At 36.7% G+C, this 18,914-nt stretch overlaps 1 protein-coding gene across 1 annotated transcript; it reads left to right on the plus strand.

Moving 5' to 3' along the window:
• Positions 1-103: 103 nt before the first annotated feature.
• THAP10 (THAP domain containing 10) lies at positions 104-18,375 on the plus strand. Its single transcript, XM_030875093.2, has 3 exons — positions 104-756; positions 16,509-16,656; positions 16,756-18,375. Exons 1-3 carry the CDS (start codon positions 328-330, stop codon positions 16,950-16,952), a joined length of 774 nt encoding a protein of 257 aa, XP_030730953.1. The 5' UTR covers positions 104-327; the 3' UTR covers positions 16,953-18,375.
• The last annotated feature ends 539 nt before the right edge of the window (positions 18,376-18,914 follow it).

Consider the following 18,914-nt stretch of genomic DNA (forward strand, 5'->3'; position numbering starts at 1 on the left):
AGGAGGATAAGACGGGGAAGAGGCCGGCCACCTCGGTAGCTATGACAACCACCACTTCCGGTCCGTCCCTCTTTACGGCTCACCTCAGCTGGGCCCGCGCGAAATTTGTATCCCTCTGCCTGTGGCCACCTGCTCCTAGGGGAAGCTGCAGGGAGGAGGAGGGTCTCCGAGAGCCGGGTACTTTCCCAGGTGGGGCCGCAGTTCGGCACTTCCGCCGGCCGGAGGTGGGGGAAGGAGACAAGGCGTACGCTGAATGCGGCAGGTGTGTGCTCAGGCAGTGCTGGGCCGTGCGGAGGGCCCTCATCTCCCAACCTGGAGTCAGCTGCCATGCCTGCCAGCTGCGTGGCCGCGCACTGCGGCAACACCACCACGTCCGGGAAGTCGCTGTTCCGCTTCCCCAAGGACCGGGCTGTGCGGCTGCTGTGGGACCGCTTCGTGCGGGGCCGCCGCGCCGACTGGTACGAGGGCAACGACGGGTCGGTCATCTGCTCCGACCACTTTGCTCCCGCCTGTTTTGACGTCTCTTCGGTTATCCGGAAGAACCTGCGCTTCTCCCAGCGCCTGAGGCTCGTGGCGGGCGCCGTGCCCACCCTGCACCGGGTGTCCTCCCCGGCATCTAAGGGGCAAGAAGAGGGAGACGGAGCGGGCGGCCCCGAGAAAGGAGGAGAGCCCCAGGCAGTCAGGCAGCCCGAGGCTGTCCCGGGGCCAGCCTGCTGTACACTCCTCCGGGCCAGGAAGAGGGCTAAAGCTTCACAGGTAAAGGGCCACCCAGGAGTCCCCCGAGGGTCGTTGGAGGACCCTGGGTCTGTGGCTAGGCTCCTCCACTTAGTGTCGTCTTGGGAAAGTCACCTCACCTCGAAGGTTTCTGTTTACTCAGTGATCTCCAAGAGCCTATTTAGCATTAACACTCTGGAATTATAGTTTCTTCTACCTCCTCTTCCCCGAAACACACTCTCTCTTTCTGTCTCTGTTTCTCTCTCTCGTTCTTCAGATTATAGTCGCCTTCACTCTCCGCTCCTGAGTTTTTAAATAGAAAGTGTTTAATTTGAGAAAATCTCAAGGAATGGGGTGCTTGAAACTTTCTGCATACCGTATTACATAAGCTTGAGGAATTATCAATTATACTATCAAAATGGCGGGGGAAGGGGGATACGAGATGCTGATGAAGGTGGGGCTTGCTGATAAACAATCCCTTCCCACTTCTAAACTACCTCTTGACTGACTGCCTTTAAATTAAATCGTTCCAATGAGCTGAATTTTCCTATCTTGCTCTCTTCTGCCTACTTCCTCGATACTCACAAGCATCGATTACACTTATTTTGCATCTGGTCACTACTGCCTTCTTGCCCACTTCCCATCTTAAAGAAGACTTCCCAGTCTTCTTTGAGTTAGTCAAACTTCAGCCGTATCACCATAACATAGATTAAATTATGACTCTTAATTGGATCTAAAATGTGTTCAGTTTTAGAGATAGGAAGAATTCACCAAGAAGTCAGGTGACTTGTAACTGACATTTTGGCTTTGAATATATAGAGGTATTCGTTGAATTTTAGAGCTGAAGGAAACCTAAGTTCTCATCTAGTTCAGACTCAATATTTATGCACAAGAAAGCCAGTCCAGGAGGTGAATTTCCTCAAGAGCCTTTTCTCTAGGTCTAATTGCCAGACAGAAACTCTTCTGCCATACCAACCTGCTTCCTACATTGGGGTGGATGCTTAAGACCCTTTAATGACACCCTGCAATTGTTAGGATGAAGAATAATATTATTAACACAACCTACAAGTCTCTGCATGCTATTTACCCCTGCCTGCCACACCAATCCTATCCCAGTCCACTCTCCTTATTGCTCACTGTGTACCAGTCATGCTGATCTTTTCAATTTTTGAACATACTATATTCTTTCCTACCAATAAGCCTTTTCTCCATTATTTCATGTACTGCCCCAGAATTATGCCCCTGCCATTTCCCATCATCATCAATTGAGTCCTTTTACTTTAAAAATATGCTCAAACATCCTTCCCTTTTGCTTCCCTAATTATATATTCTCATTCTTCATACACTTCATTAGCACATATACTTCAGTTGCACTCATCACAGTTGTCATGACATAATTGTATAATTTCCTTAATGTTTGTCCTCACATTAGAATGTAAGCTTTGTGAGAGTAGGGATCTTATCTGATTTGTTCACTATTGTATTGCCAGCAACTAGAACAATATTTTGCAAATTTAAGGAATTCAATAAATATTTGTGGAATGATTATGTGACTATGAGAGCAGTTTTTTTAGTACAATAGAATTTCAGTTCTCTGCCAGTTTCCCTTCTCACCAAGCTGTATACCAGTCAAGACATCTGCCTCTTCCTTGAACCATCTATCCACCATCATTGCCTAGCCAACCTTTACCCAAGCCCATATACGTACATCTATATATAGATATATATAAATATGTAGTAGAAGAGGTAAATATTAAACATGTGCCACACACACCCTTACACCATTTTTCTCACTCATAATTTTACCATCTAATCAAAAATTGCGAGAAGAAAAGCCAGGCTAATAAAACAACCAAAGATCTTATAATACAACAAAGGCTAACTATTGAGAAATCTAGAATAGATACCAACTCTGTTTTCCAATTAGTAAATATATCCAGCCAACACTTCTAACAATCCACATTACATTAATATACATGCTGAGTTATTAGGAAACTATGTGTAGGTTTTAATAATAGTACTTTATATAAAGTTTAAAAAGTTTATTTAGACTTGAGAGCAATAAATTTTTAGCTGGTCTGGATTGAGAACCCCATTAGCATCTCTAAGAAAGTTTACTTGTGCCACCTTTCACTCCTTCCCCCACTCACTGTTTTTCTTTCCAAGACCAACTGACTAAACAGCAAATTTCCAGTCACTCTACAATATTTATTGAGGCGCTATTGTAAACACTGTTTTGGGTGTTTTGTGCTATATGTAGAGAAATAGAAGTATGAATGTAGCCTATCTTTAGGGAGCTTGAGGAAAGATTAGGGGCCACCTCCAAGGAAAAAAGGGGGTTCTGATGAGCACCATACACTGATATTTTGCTTCATATAGCTAGAATTATTGTCTCTCCGTAACTGTTAATTTTGCATCCTTGTTTTTCTAACCCAACTGTATTTTTTAAACTTTAATTCAAATATAGCAAAATACAGGAAAGTGCTTAAATCATTAAATTATCAGAAACTGAACATGTGTAACTACTATAGGTCAAAGAATTAGAACATTACTAGCAACTCAAGCCTAGCTCCTCCTCCATCCTCAAGGCAACCAAGTTTACTTTCTTTTGAATTTGATGTAAGTAGAATTGTACTGTAGGCATTTCTTGCATCGGGCCTTTTTGTTCAACATTATATTTGTAAGATTCATCCATATTGTTGCATATAGCAGTAATATGTTTGCATTACTATATAGCAGTTTATTGTACGAATATACCAAACAATTTTTTTATCTCTTCTGTTGTTGGACATTTGGGTTGTTATCATTTTGGGGCTATTAGAAGTAATTCTGCTGTAAACATCCTTCTACATGTCTTTTTCATATGTGCACAGGTTTCTGATGATATATACCTAGAATTTCTGGGACATGGTATTATATTAAACTTCAGTAAATAATACCAGATAATCTTCTAAAATAGTTGTACTAATTTACACTACTAGAAGCATAATCAGAGTTTACGTTGTTTCACATTCTTGCCTACACTTAGATTGTCGGTCTTTTACATTGAGTTTTTTGAAGGGTGTGTAATGGTGGTTTACTTTGCTTTCTCATTTCATAAATGACATTAGTAAGGGAACAACTTTTCAAATGTTAATAGAACATTTGGATAGCCTCTTTGGCGATATTCCGATTTTTCTGTTGGATTGTCTTTTTCTTGTTGATACAGAGTTCTTAATAAATTCTGTCTTCAAGTCCTTTGTCAGTTAAATATGCTTTAACTACCTTCTCCTCTTCACTCTTAATAGTGTCTTTTGATGTACTGAGCTTGAGCTTTTCTTTTTTTTTTTTTTCCTGTGTACTTAGTTCTTAATTTCAATGTAGGCCAACCTAACCATCTTTTTCTGTATACTTAATGCTTAAAGCATGCTACTTTGCTGTTTTCCATAAACTTACTGTTTTTAGTCTTTACATTCATATCTACAACCCATTCAGAATTGATTTTTGTGTATGAAGTGGAGTTTGTTTCATTTTTTCCTCATATAGATACCCAATTGACTCAGCATCTTTTATTGAAAAGGCTAGCATTTCCTCATTGTCCTGCAGTGTCAGCTTTGTCATAAATCAAGTTTTCATATACACATTAGTCTGTTTCGACATTTTAAAATTCTGTTCCATTTATGTTTGCCTATCTTTACACCATTATCACAATACTTTACTATAGCTTATGTTAAGAATTAATATCCAGTTGGCATATTTTTCTGACAAATGCTTATTTTCAATAATGATTGTGTTTTATGGTATTAGTTTAAATGTACTTGCTAAAATTCTTTATGCGATCTTAATCTAAACCAAAGTTGAGGTAATCAAGTAGTTTTACTTTATATGGAAGTTACTATTGAAATAAAAAACCACAGAGCAGAAGAAATAAAGCACATGGTCATTGTACAGCCCCCCCCCCAAAAAAATTAATATCCAGTTGATTAATTCCTCTTACCTTGTTCATCTTCATGGATGTCTTGGTTATTTGGGGCTCTTTAAATTTCCATATATATTTTAGGATTGGTTCATTTTTGATTGAACCAATCAAACCAATCATATATATTTTAGGATTGGTTCATTGGTTCATTTCAATTTCCACAAATTATCTGTTGGGATTTTGACTGAGAGTGCATTGAATTTTTAAATGAATGTAGGGAGAAAGAGCATATTGACAATACTGATTCTTCCAATCCATGAACATAATGTATCCCTCCATTTATTTGGGTTTTTACATTTCTCTTAAAAACATTATGGCATTCTATATAGAGGTCTTGTACAATTTCATTAGATTTGTTCCTATTTGATTTTGCTATTATAAATAGTATTATCTAAAATTTTATTTTCTATAAATGTATGTGGATAAATTGATTTTTGTTGACCTTGTAACCAGAAACCTTGTTAAACTCATTTATTAATTCTGGTAATTTGCAGATACTTTTGGACTTTCTACATGTATAAAAAGTATATGCATATAGTTTTTGATGTTTATGCTTTTGTTTCTTATTCTTCCTATTGCACTAGCTAGAACCTCCAGTACAGCGGGGGGAACAGAAGAAGTGATGGGGAATCCTTTTCTCATTCCTATTTTCAAAGGAAAAGTCATTAATATTTCACCATTTGATATGATTTTTGCTATAGTTCTTTTGGTAGCTGCTCTTACCATAAAAAGAAATGTTCCCCTCTATTCCAAGTTTTGGCTACAGATTTAAATCATAAATGATGTTGAATTTTTTCAAATGCTTTTTCTGAACCTATTAATGATCACATATTTTACTTATATTCTGTTAATGTCATGAACTTTATTGCCTGTTTTTGACATATAGAGTCAAACTTGCATAGCTGAAGCAAACCCAGTTTGCCCAAGGTGTATTATTCCTTTAGGTATTGTTTAATTTGATTTGTTAACAGTCTATTTACAATTTTTGCATATGTGTTCATAGGCAAAATTGGTCTATACCTGTTCTTTCTTTTTTTTTTTTTTTTTTGCGATACGCGGGCCTCTCACTGCTGTGGCCTCTCCCGTTGCGGAGCACAGGCTCCGGACGCGCAGGCTCAGCGGCCATGGCTCACGGGCCCAGCCGCTCCGCAGCATGTGGGATCCTCCCGGACCGGGGTACGAACCCGTGTCCCCTGCATCGGTAGGCGGACTCTCAACCACTGTGCCACCAGGGAAGGCCCTATACCTGTTCTTTCTTGAAATGCCTTTTTCATGTTTTGGTTTCAAGATTATGCTGACCAGTTTGGAGTTGTCCCCTCTTTCATCATTCTCTGGAAGAGTTTATATAAATTGGCGTTATATGTCCACTAATAAATTTGATATTAATATTTTGTGGAATTCACTGAAAAAGACACCTAGTCCTGGAGTTTTCCTTATGAGAAGATTTTTTAATGATGGATTCAATTTCTTTAATAGTTATGGGGTTATTCAGAGTTTTTCTGTTTCTATATCCATTTTGATAAGTTGTATTTTTCGAAAAATTTGTCAGTTCAATCTAAATTTTTAAACATATTGACACAAAAGTGTTCATGATACAATGTCTTTTAAAATTCTTTATGATCTGTTAGTAATTTTTGTTTTTCATTCTTTTTATCGATTTTTATTAGTCTTTTCAAAGAGTGAACTCTGCCTTTTGATCTTCTCTCTGATATTATTTTATTTTTATTTCTATTATTATTTCTTCCCCTCAAATTATTTTGTTCAGCTTTGATTTTTAATTGATACACTAGATTTACACATTACTGAGCTAAAATGATTAACATAGACCTTTTCCTATATGTTTTCACATTAAATAAACTTGTTAAAATGTGAAAACTTCACTTAAACACTAGGCTATCTTTACATATTCAGGTGTATTTCAAACAAAGGAGACCTTAAGGATAACTAACTTGCTTATGTGAAGACGAAATATTGGATTACCAAATATTTCAAATTTTGCCCAACTGCTTACATTCTTTAACAGACTTCTAGTATTTTTTTTTTTTTTTTTTTTTTTTTTGTGGTACGCGGGCCTTTCACTGTTGTGGCCTCTCCCGTTGTGGAGCACAGGCTCCAGACGCGCAGTCTCAGCGGCCACGGCTCACGGGCCCAGCCGCTCCGCGGCATGCGGGATCCTCCCGGACCGGGGCACGAACCCATGTCCCCTGCATTGGCAGGCGGACTCTCAACCACTGCGCCACCAGGGAAGCCCCTAGTATACTTTTTAATTGAAGTATAATTGACTTACAATATTATATTAGTTTTAGGTGTAGAACACAGTCGATATTTTTATAGATTAGATTCCATACAAAGTTATTATGAAGTATTGGCTGTATTGCCTGTGCTGTACATTACATCCTTGTATCTTATTTATTTTTGAATTTTTGAATTTTATTTTATTTGGTTTTTTTTACAGCAGGTTCTTACTAGTCATCCATTTTATACACATCAGTGTATACATGTCAATCCCAATCTCCCAATTCATCAGACCACCACCACCACCACCCACGGCTTTCCCCCTTGGTGTCCATACGTTTGTTTTCTACATCTGTGTCTCTATTTCTGCCCTGCCAGCTGGTTTATCTGTTCTACATATATGCATATATATCCACATATATTTGTTTTTCTCTTTCTGACTTACTTCACTCTGTATGACAGTCTCTAGATCCATCCACGTCTCTACAAATGACCCAATTTCGTTCCTTTTTATGGCTGACTAATATTCCATTGTATATATGTACCACATCTTCTTTATCCATTTGATGGGCATTTAGGTTGTTTCCGTGACCTGGCTATTGTAAATAGTGCTGCAGTGAACATTGGTATGCATATATCTTTTTGAATTATAGTTTTCTCTGGGTTTATGCCCAGTAGTGGGATTGCTGGGTCATATGTTAATTCTATTTTTAGTTTTTTAAGGAACCTCCATACTGTTCTCCATAGTGGCTGTATCAATTTACATTCCCACCAACAGTACAAGAGGGTTCCATTTTCCCCACACCCTCTCCAGCATTTATTGTTTGTAGATTTTCTGATGATGCCCATGCTAACTGGTGTGAGGTGATACCTCATTGCAGTTTTGATTTGCATTTCTCTAATAATTAGTGACATTGAGCAGCTTTTCGTGTGCCTCTTGGCCATCTGTAGGTCTTCTTTGGAGAAATGTCTATTTAGACCTTCTGCCCATTTTTTGATTGGATTGTTTGTTTTTTTAATACTGAGCTGCATGAGCTGTTTATATATTTTTGAGATTAATTCTTTATCCGTGATTCATTTGCAAATATTTTCTCCCATTCTGAGGGTTGTCTTTTCGTCTTGTTTATAGTTTGCTTTGCTGTGCAGAAGCAAAAGTTTTATTAGGTCCCATTTGTTTATTTTTGTTTTTATTTCTATTACTCTAGGAGGTGGATCAAAAAAGATCTTGCTGTGATTTATGTCAAAGAGTGTTCATCCCATGTTTTCCTCTAAGAGTTTTATAGTGTCCAGTCTTACATTTAGGTCTTTAATCCATTTGGAGTTTATTTTTGTGTATGGTGTTAGGGATTGTTCTAATTTCATTCTTTTACATGTACCTGTCCAGTTTTCCCAGCACCACTTACTGAAGAGAATGTCTTTTCTCCATTGTATATCCTTGCCTCCTCTGTCATAGATTAGTTGACCATAGGTGCATGGGTTTATCTCTGGGCTGTCTATCCTCTTCCACTCATCTATATTTCTGTATTTGTGCCAGTACCATATTGTCTTCATTACTGTAGCTTTGTAGAATAGTCTGAAGTCAGGGAGTCTGATTCCTCCAGCTCAGTTTCTTTCCCTCAAGACTGCTTTGGCTATTTGGGGTCTTTTGTGTCTCCATACAAATTTTAAGATTTTTCGTTCTAGTTCTGTAAAAAATGCCATTGGTAATTTGATAGGGATTGCATTGAATCTGTAGATTGCTTTGGGTAGTATAGTCATTTTCACAGTATTGATTCTTCCAATCCAAGAACATGGTATATCTCTCCATCTGTTGGTATCATCTTTAATTTCTTTCATCAGGGTCTATAGTTTTCTGCATACAGGTCTTTTGTCTCCCTGGGTAGGTTTATTCCTAGGTATTTTATTCTTTTTGTTGCAATGGTAAATGGGAGTGTTTCCTTCATTTCTCTTTCAGATTTTTCATCATTAGTGTATAGGAATGTAAGAGATTTCTGTGCATTAATTCTGTATCCTGCAACTTTACCAAATTCATTGATTAGCTCTAGTAGTTTTCTGGTGGCATCTTTAGGATTCTCTATGTATAGTGTCATGTCATCTGCAAACAGTGACAGTTTTACTTCTTCTTTTCCAATTTGTATTCCTTTTATTTCTTTCTCTTCTCTGATTGCCGTGGCTAGGACTTCCAAAACTATGTTGAATAATAGTGGTGAAAATGGACATCCTTGTCTTGTTCCTGAGTTTAGAGAAAATGCTTTCAGGTTTTCACCATTGAGAATGATGTTTGCTGTGGGTTTGTCGTATATGGCCTTTATTACGTTGAGGTAGGTTTCCTCTATGCCCACTTTCTGGAGAGTTTTTATCATAAATGAGTGTTGAATTTTGTCAAAAGCTTTTTCTGCTTCTATTGAGTTGATCATATGGTTTTTCTTCTTCAATTTGTTAATATAGTATATCACATTGATTGAATTACATATATTGAAGAATCCTTGCATCTCTGGGATAAATCCCACTTGATCATGGTGTATGATCCTTTTAATGTGTTGTTGGATTCTGTTTGCTAGTATTTTGTTGAGGATTTTTGCATCTATCTTCATCAGTGATATTGGTCTGTAATTTTCTTTCTTTGTAGTATCTTTGTCTGGTTTTGGTATCAGGGTGATGGTGGCCTCATAGAATGAGTTTGGGAGTGTTCCTTCCTCTGCAATTTTTTGGAAGCGTTTGAGAAGGATGGGTGTTAACTCTTCTCTAAGTGTTTGGTAGAATTTACCTTTGAAGCCATCTGGTCCTGGACTTTGTTTTTTTTGTTTTTTTGTTTTTTTAAATACATTTATTTATTTATTTATTTTGGCTGTGTTGGGTCTTCATTGCTGCATGCGGGCTTTTTCTAGTTGCGGCGAGCGGGGGCTACTCTTCGTTGCTGTGTGCAGGCTTCTTATTGTGGTGGCTTCTCTTGTTGTGGAGCACAGGCTCTAGGCACGCGGGCTTCAGTAGTTGTGGCACGTGGGCTCAGTAGTTGTGGTTCACAGGCTCTAGAGCACAGGCTCAGTAGTTGTGGTGCATGGGCTTAGTTGCTCTGCAGCATGTGGGATCTACCTGGACCAGGGCTTGAACCCATGTTCCCAGCATTGGCAGGCAGATTCTTAACCACTGCACCACCAGGCAAGCCCAATGTTGCTAATTTATTGATATGGTTATGTTTACTAAAAAAATTAAAAGCAGTTGAACTTTTAAAACTGATTATCGTGTGTAATCCTCTGGGTTGTTCTTTCAGAGTTATTTTCATATTGGCCCCTTGCTCTTTATTTCATTGTCCTCCTCATAAGTCTTCATGATCTCAGCCTCTGTAGTCCAGCAGCATAGCCTCAGTGTCTCTGTTCCCATTCTAGTTCATCCTGACTGGACTTTGTTTGTTGGAAGATTTTTAATCACAGTTTCAATTTTACTACTTGTGATTCGTCTGTTCATATTTTCTATTTCTTCCCGGTTCAGTCTTCGAAGCTTATAGCTTTCTAAGAATTTGTCCATTTCTTCCAGGTTGTCCATTTTATTGGCATAGAGTTACTTGTAGTAGTCTCTTAGGATGCTTTGTATTTCTGCAGTGTCTGTTGTAACTTCTCCTTTTTCATTTCTAATTTTATTGATTTGAGTCCTCTCCCTCTTGTTCTTGATGAATCTGGCTAATGGTTTACCAATTTTGTTTTTCTTCTCAAAGAACCAGCTTGTAGTTTTATTGATCTTTGCTATTGTTTTCTTTGTTTCTATTTCATTTATTTCTTCTCTGATCTTTATGATTTCTTTCCTTCTGCTAACTTTGGGTTTTGTTTGTTCTTCTTTCTCTAGTTCCTTCAGGTGTAAGGTTAGATTGTTTATTTGAGATTTTTCTTATTTCTTGAGGTAGGCTCATATAGCTATGAACTTGCCTCTTCGAACTGCTTTTGCCGCATCCCATAGGTTTTGGAACATCGTGTTTTCATTGTCATTTGTCTCTAGGTATTTTTTGATTTCTCTTTGATTTCTTCAGTGATCTCTTGTTTATTTAGTAACGTATTGTTTAGCCTCCATGTGTTTGTGTTTTTTACGTTTTTTCCCCTGTAATTGATTTCTAATCCCATAGCGTTGCGGTCAGAAAAGATGCTTGATATGATTTTAATTTTCTTAAATTTACTGAGGCTTGATTTGTGACCCAAGTTGTGATCTGTCCTGGAGAACGTTCCATGCGCACTTGAGGCGAAAGTGTAATCTGCTGTTTTTGGATGGAATGTCCTATAAATATCAATTAAATCTATCTGGTCTATTGTGTCATTTAACGCTTGTTTTTCCTTATTAATTTTCTGTTTGGATGATCTGTCCATTGGTGTAAGTGAGGTGTTAAAGTCCCCCACTATTATTGTGTTGCTGTCGATTTCCTCTTTTATAGCTGTTAGCAGTTGCCTTATGTATTGAGGTGCTCCTGTGTTGGGTGCATATATATTTATAATTGTTATATCTTTTCTTGGATTGATCCCTTGATCATTATGTAGTGTCCTTCCTTGTCTCTTGTAACACTTTTTATTTTAAAGTCTATTTTATCTGATATGAGTATTGCTACTCCAGCTTTCTTTTGATTTCCATTTGCATGGAATATCTTCTTCCATCCCCTCACTTTCAGTCTGTATGTGTCCCTAGGTCTGAAGTGGGTCTCTTGTAGACAGCATATATATGGGTCTTGTTTTTGTATCCATTCAGTGAGCCTGTGTCTTTTGGTTGGAGCATTTAATCCATTCACGTTTAAGGTAATTATCGATATGTATGTTCTTATTAACATTTTCTTAATTGTTTTGGGGTTTTTTTTTTGCGGTATGCAAGCCTCTCACTGCTATGGCCTCTCCCATTGCAGAGCACAGGCTCCGGACGTGCAGGCCCAGCGGCCATGGCTTACGGGCCCAGCCGCTCCACAGCGTGTGAGATCTTCCCGGAACAGGGCACAAACCTGCGTCCCCGACATCGGCAGGCGGACTCTCAACCACTGCACCACCAGGGAAGCCCTTGGGTTTGTTTTTGTAGGTCCTTTTCTTCTCTTGTGTTTCCCACTTAGAGAAGTTCCTTTAGCATTTGTTGTAGAGCTGGTTTGGTGGTGCTGAAATCTCTTAGCTTTTGCTTGTCTGTAAAGCTTTTGATTTCTCCATCGAATCTGACTGAGATCCTTGCCAGGTAGAGTAATCTTGGTTGTAGGTTCTTCCCTTTCATCACTTTAAATATGTCATGCCACTCCCTTCTGGCTCGTAGAGTTTCTGCTGAGAAATCAACTGTTCACCGTATGGGAGTTCCCTTGTATGTTGTCATTTTTACCTTTCTGTTTTCAATAACTTTTCTTTGTCTTTAATTTTTGCCAATTTGATTACTATGTGTCTCAGCATGTTTCTCCTTGGGTTTATCCTGTATGGGACTCGCTGTGCTTCCTGGACTTGGGTGGCTATTTCCTTTCCCGTGTTAGGGAAGTTTTCGACTATGATCTCTTCAGATATTTTCTCGGGTCCATTCTCTCTCTCTTCTCCTTCTGGGACCCCTATAATGCGAATGTTGTTGCATTTAATGTTGTCCCAGAGGTCTCTTAGGCTGTCTTCATTTCTTTTCATTCTTTTTTCTTTATTCTGTTCCACAGCAGTGAATTCCACCATGCTGTCTTCCAGGTCACTTATCTGTTCTTCTGCCTCAGTTATTCTGCTATTGATTCCTTCTAGTGTATTTTTCATTTCAGTTATTGTGTTGTTCATCTCTGTTTGTTTCTTCTTTAATTCTTCCAGATCTTTGTTAAACATTTCTTGCACCTTCTCAATCTTTGCCTCCATTCTTTTTCTAAGGTCCTGGATCATCTTTACTATCATTATTCTGAATTCTTTTTCTGGAAGGTTGCCTGTCTCCACTTCATTTAGTTGTTTTTCTGGAGTTTTATCTTGTTCTTTCATCTGGTACATAGCCCTCTGCCTTTTCATCTTGTCTATCCTTCTGTGAATGTGATTTTTGTTCCACAGGCTGCAGGATTGTAGTTCTTCTTGCTTCTGCTGTCTGCCCTCTTTATCTTATTTATGTTATTCCCAATAGTTTGTACCTCTTAATCCCCTTTCCCTATTTTGCCCCTCCCTCCACCTCTCTCCCCACTGGTAACTGCTGGTCTGCTCTCTGTATCTGTGAGTCTGTTTCAGTTTTGTTATATTCCTTCATTTGTTTTATTTTTAGTCTCCACATATAAATGAAAATATACAGTATTTGTCTTTCTCTGTCTGACTTATTTCCCTAAGAATAATACCCTCAGGGTCATTCATGTTGTTTCAAATGGCAAGATTTTATTCTTTTTTATGGCTGAGTAATTTATATGCCACATCTTCCTTATCCGTCCTTCTGTTGATGGACCCTTAGGTTGCTTCCATGTCTTAGCTATTTTAAATAATGCTGCTATGAACATTGAGCTGCATATTAAAAGATTTCCAGTATTTTTCTTTAATTTTTTAAGGCTTTATTTTTTTAGAAAAGTTTTAGGTTCACAGCAAAATTGAGGGGAAGATGGATTACCCAATTACCCCCTGCGCCCACACATGCATAGCCTTCTCCATTATCAACATCCCCCACCAGAGTGGTACATTTGTTACAACTGATGAGCCTACACTGACACATCGTTATAACTCAAAGTCCATCGTCGTTTACATTACAGTTCACTCTCTCAACTCTCTTCTTTTTCAATTTTTATTTACCATTCTTTCTTTAACTTCTTGAGTATCAAATTGGATCATTGATTTCCAGAATTTTCATAGTGAATGGCAGATGGGACAGCTAAGTTTGACATACTTATTTCCCAAATGTAGAATTCAGTAGAGTTTATTGTTTGAGGGAACACTCCTGAAATGAAGATACGTTAGAAATATCTTGTGAAATAATTTTTTGAATGGTGTTAAAATTGCAGTCTAAATTAAGACTAATTAATTTTTTCTATACTATTATGTACATTTAAGACTATAAATGCCCTTCTAAGTGTGACATTAACTGAATCCCACAAGTTTTAGATTTTGAATATTTTTATTATTATTTAGTGTAAAATATCTTCTAATTTCCACTGTAATTTTATCATGGGTTACTTAGAAGTGTATTTAAAAATTTCCAAAGATGCAGGTATTTTGTAGTTATATTTTTGTTATAGACTTCTAGGTCAGTTACACTGTGGCCAGAGAATATACAGCATATGGATTTTTTTTTTTTTTTTTTGGCGGTACACGGGCCTCTCACTGTTGTGGCCTCTCTCGTTGCGGAGCACAGGCTCCAGACGCGCAGGCTTAGCGGCCATGGCTCACGGGTCCAGCCACTCCGCGGCATGTGGGATCCTCCCGGACCGGGTCACGAACCTGTGTCCCCTGCATCGGCAGGCAGACTCTCAACCACTGCACCACCAGGGAAGCCCCAGCATATGGGTTTATTTTGAAATTTATTGAAACTGTATTAGGCCTAACGTAGGTTAGTTTTTATAAATGTTCCATGTGTACTTGCGGTGAATGTGTGTTCTGCAGTTGGATACAATTCTCCATATATGTCTATTAATCATGTTGTTTAAATTTCTTATATCCCTATGGAATCTTTGCCTGCCTATTAGTTACTGAGAGAGGTGTGTTAAAAATCTTCCACCTTAGTTTTTAATTTACATATTTAGTCTTCTAACAATTTTTGTGTTATATATTTTGAAGCTGTGTTATTATATAGCACCAATATAGCAGCACCAGCTTTCTGTAGGTTAATGTTAGCATATTAGATCTTTTTTACACCCTTTTATTTCAATCTTTGTGTTTCCTTAAGAGTTTAAGCCTTACTGTGTCTTACGGTTGCCCCTTTGAAGACAATGTATCTTTTTTTCCTCTGGCTCCTAAGTTTTTCTCATTGTTTTCCAGTTTTACTGTAATATGCAAAGATATGGTTTCCTTTGTTTTTATTTTAGTGAATATGTTTAGTACTTTTGTAAAACCATGTCTTAATGCCTTGTATTCATTTTGGTAAATTCTCGGATGTTATTTGTTCAAATATTGTTTCTGTCCCATTTTCTTTCTTTTCCTTTGGGACTACAACTGATATTATATATTATGCTTTTTAGTCTTTTCTGCTATACCTCTTATGACCTTTTCTATAGCCTTCATCCTTTGGTCTTTCTCTGCCTCATTCTAAAAATTTTCTTTTGCTTCAGGTTCTAGTTGATTAATACATATCTGGAAATTCTGTGTGTTAAATTTTTAATATGAAGAAGTAATCGTGTATGTACACAAAAATTTTTGTTCAAAGATTTCTAATATTATGGATTGTTTTAATAAATTACAGTATATCTGTACAATAGATTGTATGCAGCCATAAAAATTATATGTAGAATATTTAATAACATAGAAACATGATGTATTAAAGAGGAAAACAAGATTATAAAACATATGTTCCCAATTTTTAAAAATACATAGAAAAAGACAAAAATGATACCAAAATATGAAGTTGTTAGCTATGAATGATGGGATTACGGCTTATTTTTTTTTCTTTTTGCTTCTCTGTATGGTGCAAATTTTCCTCAGTGATACAATGTATTACTGTTATAAAAGGAACAAAAGTTATTTTTTAAAGGCTGAATAAATTCCTAAAACTCCATTTTATCAGGAGTACATCTGTTTTGTAAAGAAATATATACCTATTGTAGACCTTTATAATGCTTGGCTTAAAAGTAGAAGTAGATTAGCTGTCAAAATTAATCATAACTATAAACACAAAGATAAAGACTTCAATTTTTATTTAAATCCTCAAAAATGTTAGGTGTAATTCTTCATGTTACAAAGGGACTCTTCATAAAAGTTTCTTCATAAAGTTTCTTTAACTTGGGCATTCATAGCCTGTGTTACAGCAACCAAGGATGCTTGCTAAAATTTTTTTTCAGTGGTCTAGGTAAAATTACAAAGTACTTTTTTTCATTTCTCTATCACTTATTTTTTCTTCCCACACACCCTCTTACATTTTCCAGATATCTTTTCTTAGCCTCTTCCACATAATTTCCAGGTACTCAGTCTTACATTACCTTCTGAATATCCAAATTCTCCTCCTTTCTACCTCTTACTTCTCCCATAAATCAAAATTTCCATTTCACATTGTAACTTCTCTCAGGAAAGCATAAAAACATTAAAGCATATTATCTTAAATTATTTCTCTGTCATGTATAAAGGACTGATGATTAGGTTTTCTAGAACGATGCTACTGCTTTGCTATGATATACTTAATACTATTATAATCATTTCATACTAGTAGTATTATCTCTTCCAGCTGTTGATTTAGGGAAAATTCAATGGGTTGTCAGCAAATAGCTTAATAGCATATAGATCTCTGCTTGACCACAATGCTTAGAAATAGACTTAGAAATAGTAAAGGACAGTATGGCAGACTTCTTAACTACTTGGACTATGGAGCCAGCTTGCCTGGGTTCAAATTCCAGCCTTCCTAATATGCGACCTTGAAAAGTATTATCTATACTCTTTCACTGTTTATAACTTTTAGGGGATAAAACCATATAAAGAAGGCCTTACCTTCAGTATAATTCTCCTCTGATTTATATTTTTAGATTGCACATGAAAATCAAGTTATACAAACACAAGTCCATGCTGATAATCTATCTAATGATGTCACTTCAGTACCTACTCACTGTGAGGAAGGCCCAGTGCACAAAAGTACACAAATATCTCTGAAGAGACCCCCTCACTACAGTGTGGGTAAGTTTTGACTTTTCAGTTGATTGATCAATTGAATTGGACTTTTGTGTATGAAAAGCAAATTCTAACTCATAGGTAATTGTGTTTATTCTCCTTCAGGTATTCAGGCCAAAGTGAAAGTGTTTGGAACACGACTATGTAATGCAACTACTCAGACTGATGAATTGTGGTCTAGAACGTCCTCTCTCTTTGACTGTTACTCCAGTGACTCAGAAACAGATGAGGACTGGAATATCAAGAGTGAACAGAGTGATTTGTCTTACATAGCTGTACAGGTAAAAGAAGAGACCTGTTAGCGCAACATCAAATGATTTGATGTGCTCTAGGTTTTCAAATCTTTGCTCACATAATTATCTCTTTGCTCTTGTAAATCTTTCACCTCAAGATAACTTGACAGTTGAGTATGCAGAATTTGTTTAGCTCTAAGGGAAAAATTTGCCTGTCTGTCAAGATAATAAAGGTAGTCCTGCCCACACCTCCCCACCCCCCACTTTCACCTATTTTTCTTTTTTCTTTTTATACTTTTGGTGCAAATCAAGTCATAAAAGAAAACCACAGTAGCAGCATTGCCAGATCAAGATTAAGCATTGACTATTTAAGCTTAGTTCAGAAGCAACGCTCATATGGGACTTACTTGACACTCACGAGTTAGAATGTCACTGTTCTAAATAACTTGAAGGTGAAGAGCATAACTGAGCACAGCTAGGTCTGATACGACTAAATGATTTGAGGGTAGAGCCAGGACATTTATCCTTGATTATTATTTTCTATTATTTCTATTATTTTTTAGTCTGTCCAGTTGTAATACTATTACATCTATGAATCAGTCCCTGTGAGCATTTCTGGTGAAGCTATGTCATTTACAGAAAAATTTCAAAGGGAATCAATTTAAATAGAGATAGAATTTCATATCCTTAGATTACCTTTATAATGAAATCCGTTTGCATCAGTTCCTGTTACATCAAATTAATTAGTTTGATTAATTTACATAGATGTTATTAACATCATGCAAAAAGAAGTATTACATTTCTAACATATCCCCATTTTAGAAATTAGGTTTTCCACTACCAATACCACTTTGGGAAATAAGCATGTGAAACTTAGCTGCCCCATCTGCCATTCACCAGGAAAATTTCTATGGCAGTTTTGTACCATGAAGTAATTTATTACAATAGTTTCTGAGAAACTTATTATAACTCTGATCTTGTATTGGAAATAATAAAAATAAATGTCCATTTTACATCTCACATGTCCTGTTAGTTCTGCATGATTGGAAGAACTTACATGGATTTTATCCTCAAAGGTTTAAATAATACACCAAAGTGATTTTCTTCCAAAGCTAATTTCATGTCTGACTTAATTTGAACAGTATAATTTTAATTAAAAAAGCAATAAAATAAAATATTAATAGAAGTTGTAAGCCTGAACAATGATTACGTAAACACATAGCATTATTATTATTATTGCTGGTTTGGCTTGAACTTAAGTTAACTATTTGATGTTTTAAGAGAATGTTATGTTTTAAAATTAAGCATATAAATCTTCTGGAACTAAATGTTATCGGAGGGGGGTGGGGGGGTAACTGTTTTCCCTTGAGCTCTGAAACAGTGTATCTCCTTAATCCAAATCATAATGAATGTTATATGCCCATTCATCCCCAAATTTCACTGCCATGGGTTTACTTCACTTCTATATGTTAAACAACTTTGACAGCCATAACAGCACTTTGTGTTCCTTTTTTACTAATAAGTTAATTTTATTTTTCCTATCAATTGAAAATTTAGATTTGGTTGGTTGATTCAGATGATTTTATAATGAATTGTGTAATGTTTCACTGCCCTAAAGTAAAATGAAATACTGGCTTTATTTTATTTTATTTTATCTATTTTTTTTAACATGTCAATGCTTTTTTTCCAGTTTTATTGAGATATAATTGGCATATAGCACTGTATAAGTTTAAGGTGTAAAGCATAATGTTTGACATATATATCATGAAATGTTTACCACAGTAAGTTTAGAGATTATCCATCAGCTCATATAGATATAAAATTAAAGAAATAGAAAAAAATTTTTTCCTTGTGATGAGAACTCTTAGGATTTACTCTCTTAACAACTTTCATGTATAACATACAGCAGTGCTAATTATATTTATCATGTTGTACACTGTATCCCTAGTACTTATTTATCTGGTAAGTGAAAGTTTGTACCTTTTGACCACCTGCATCCAATTCCCCCTCCCCTAGCCAGGCTCCTCCAAT

The sequence above is a fragment of the Globicephala melas genome, chromosome 2 (genome assembly GCF_963455315.2).
Source record: "Globicephala melas chromosome 2, mGloMel1.2, whole genome shotgun sequence".
Taxonomy (NCBI): Eukaryota; Metazoa; Chordata; class Mammalia; order Artiodactyla; family Delphinidae; genus Globicephala; species Globicephala melas.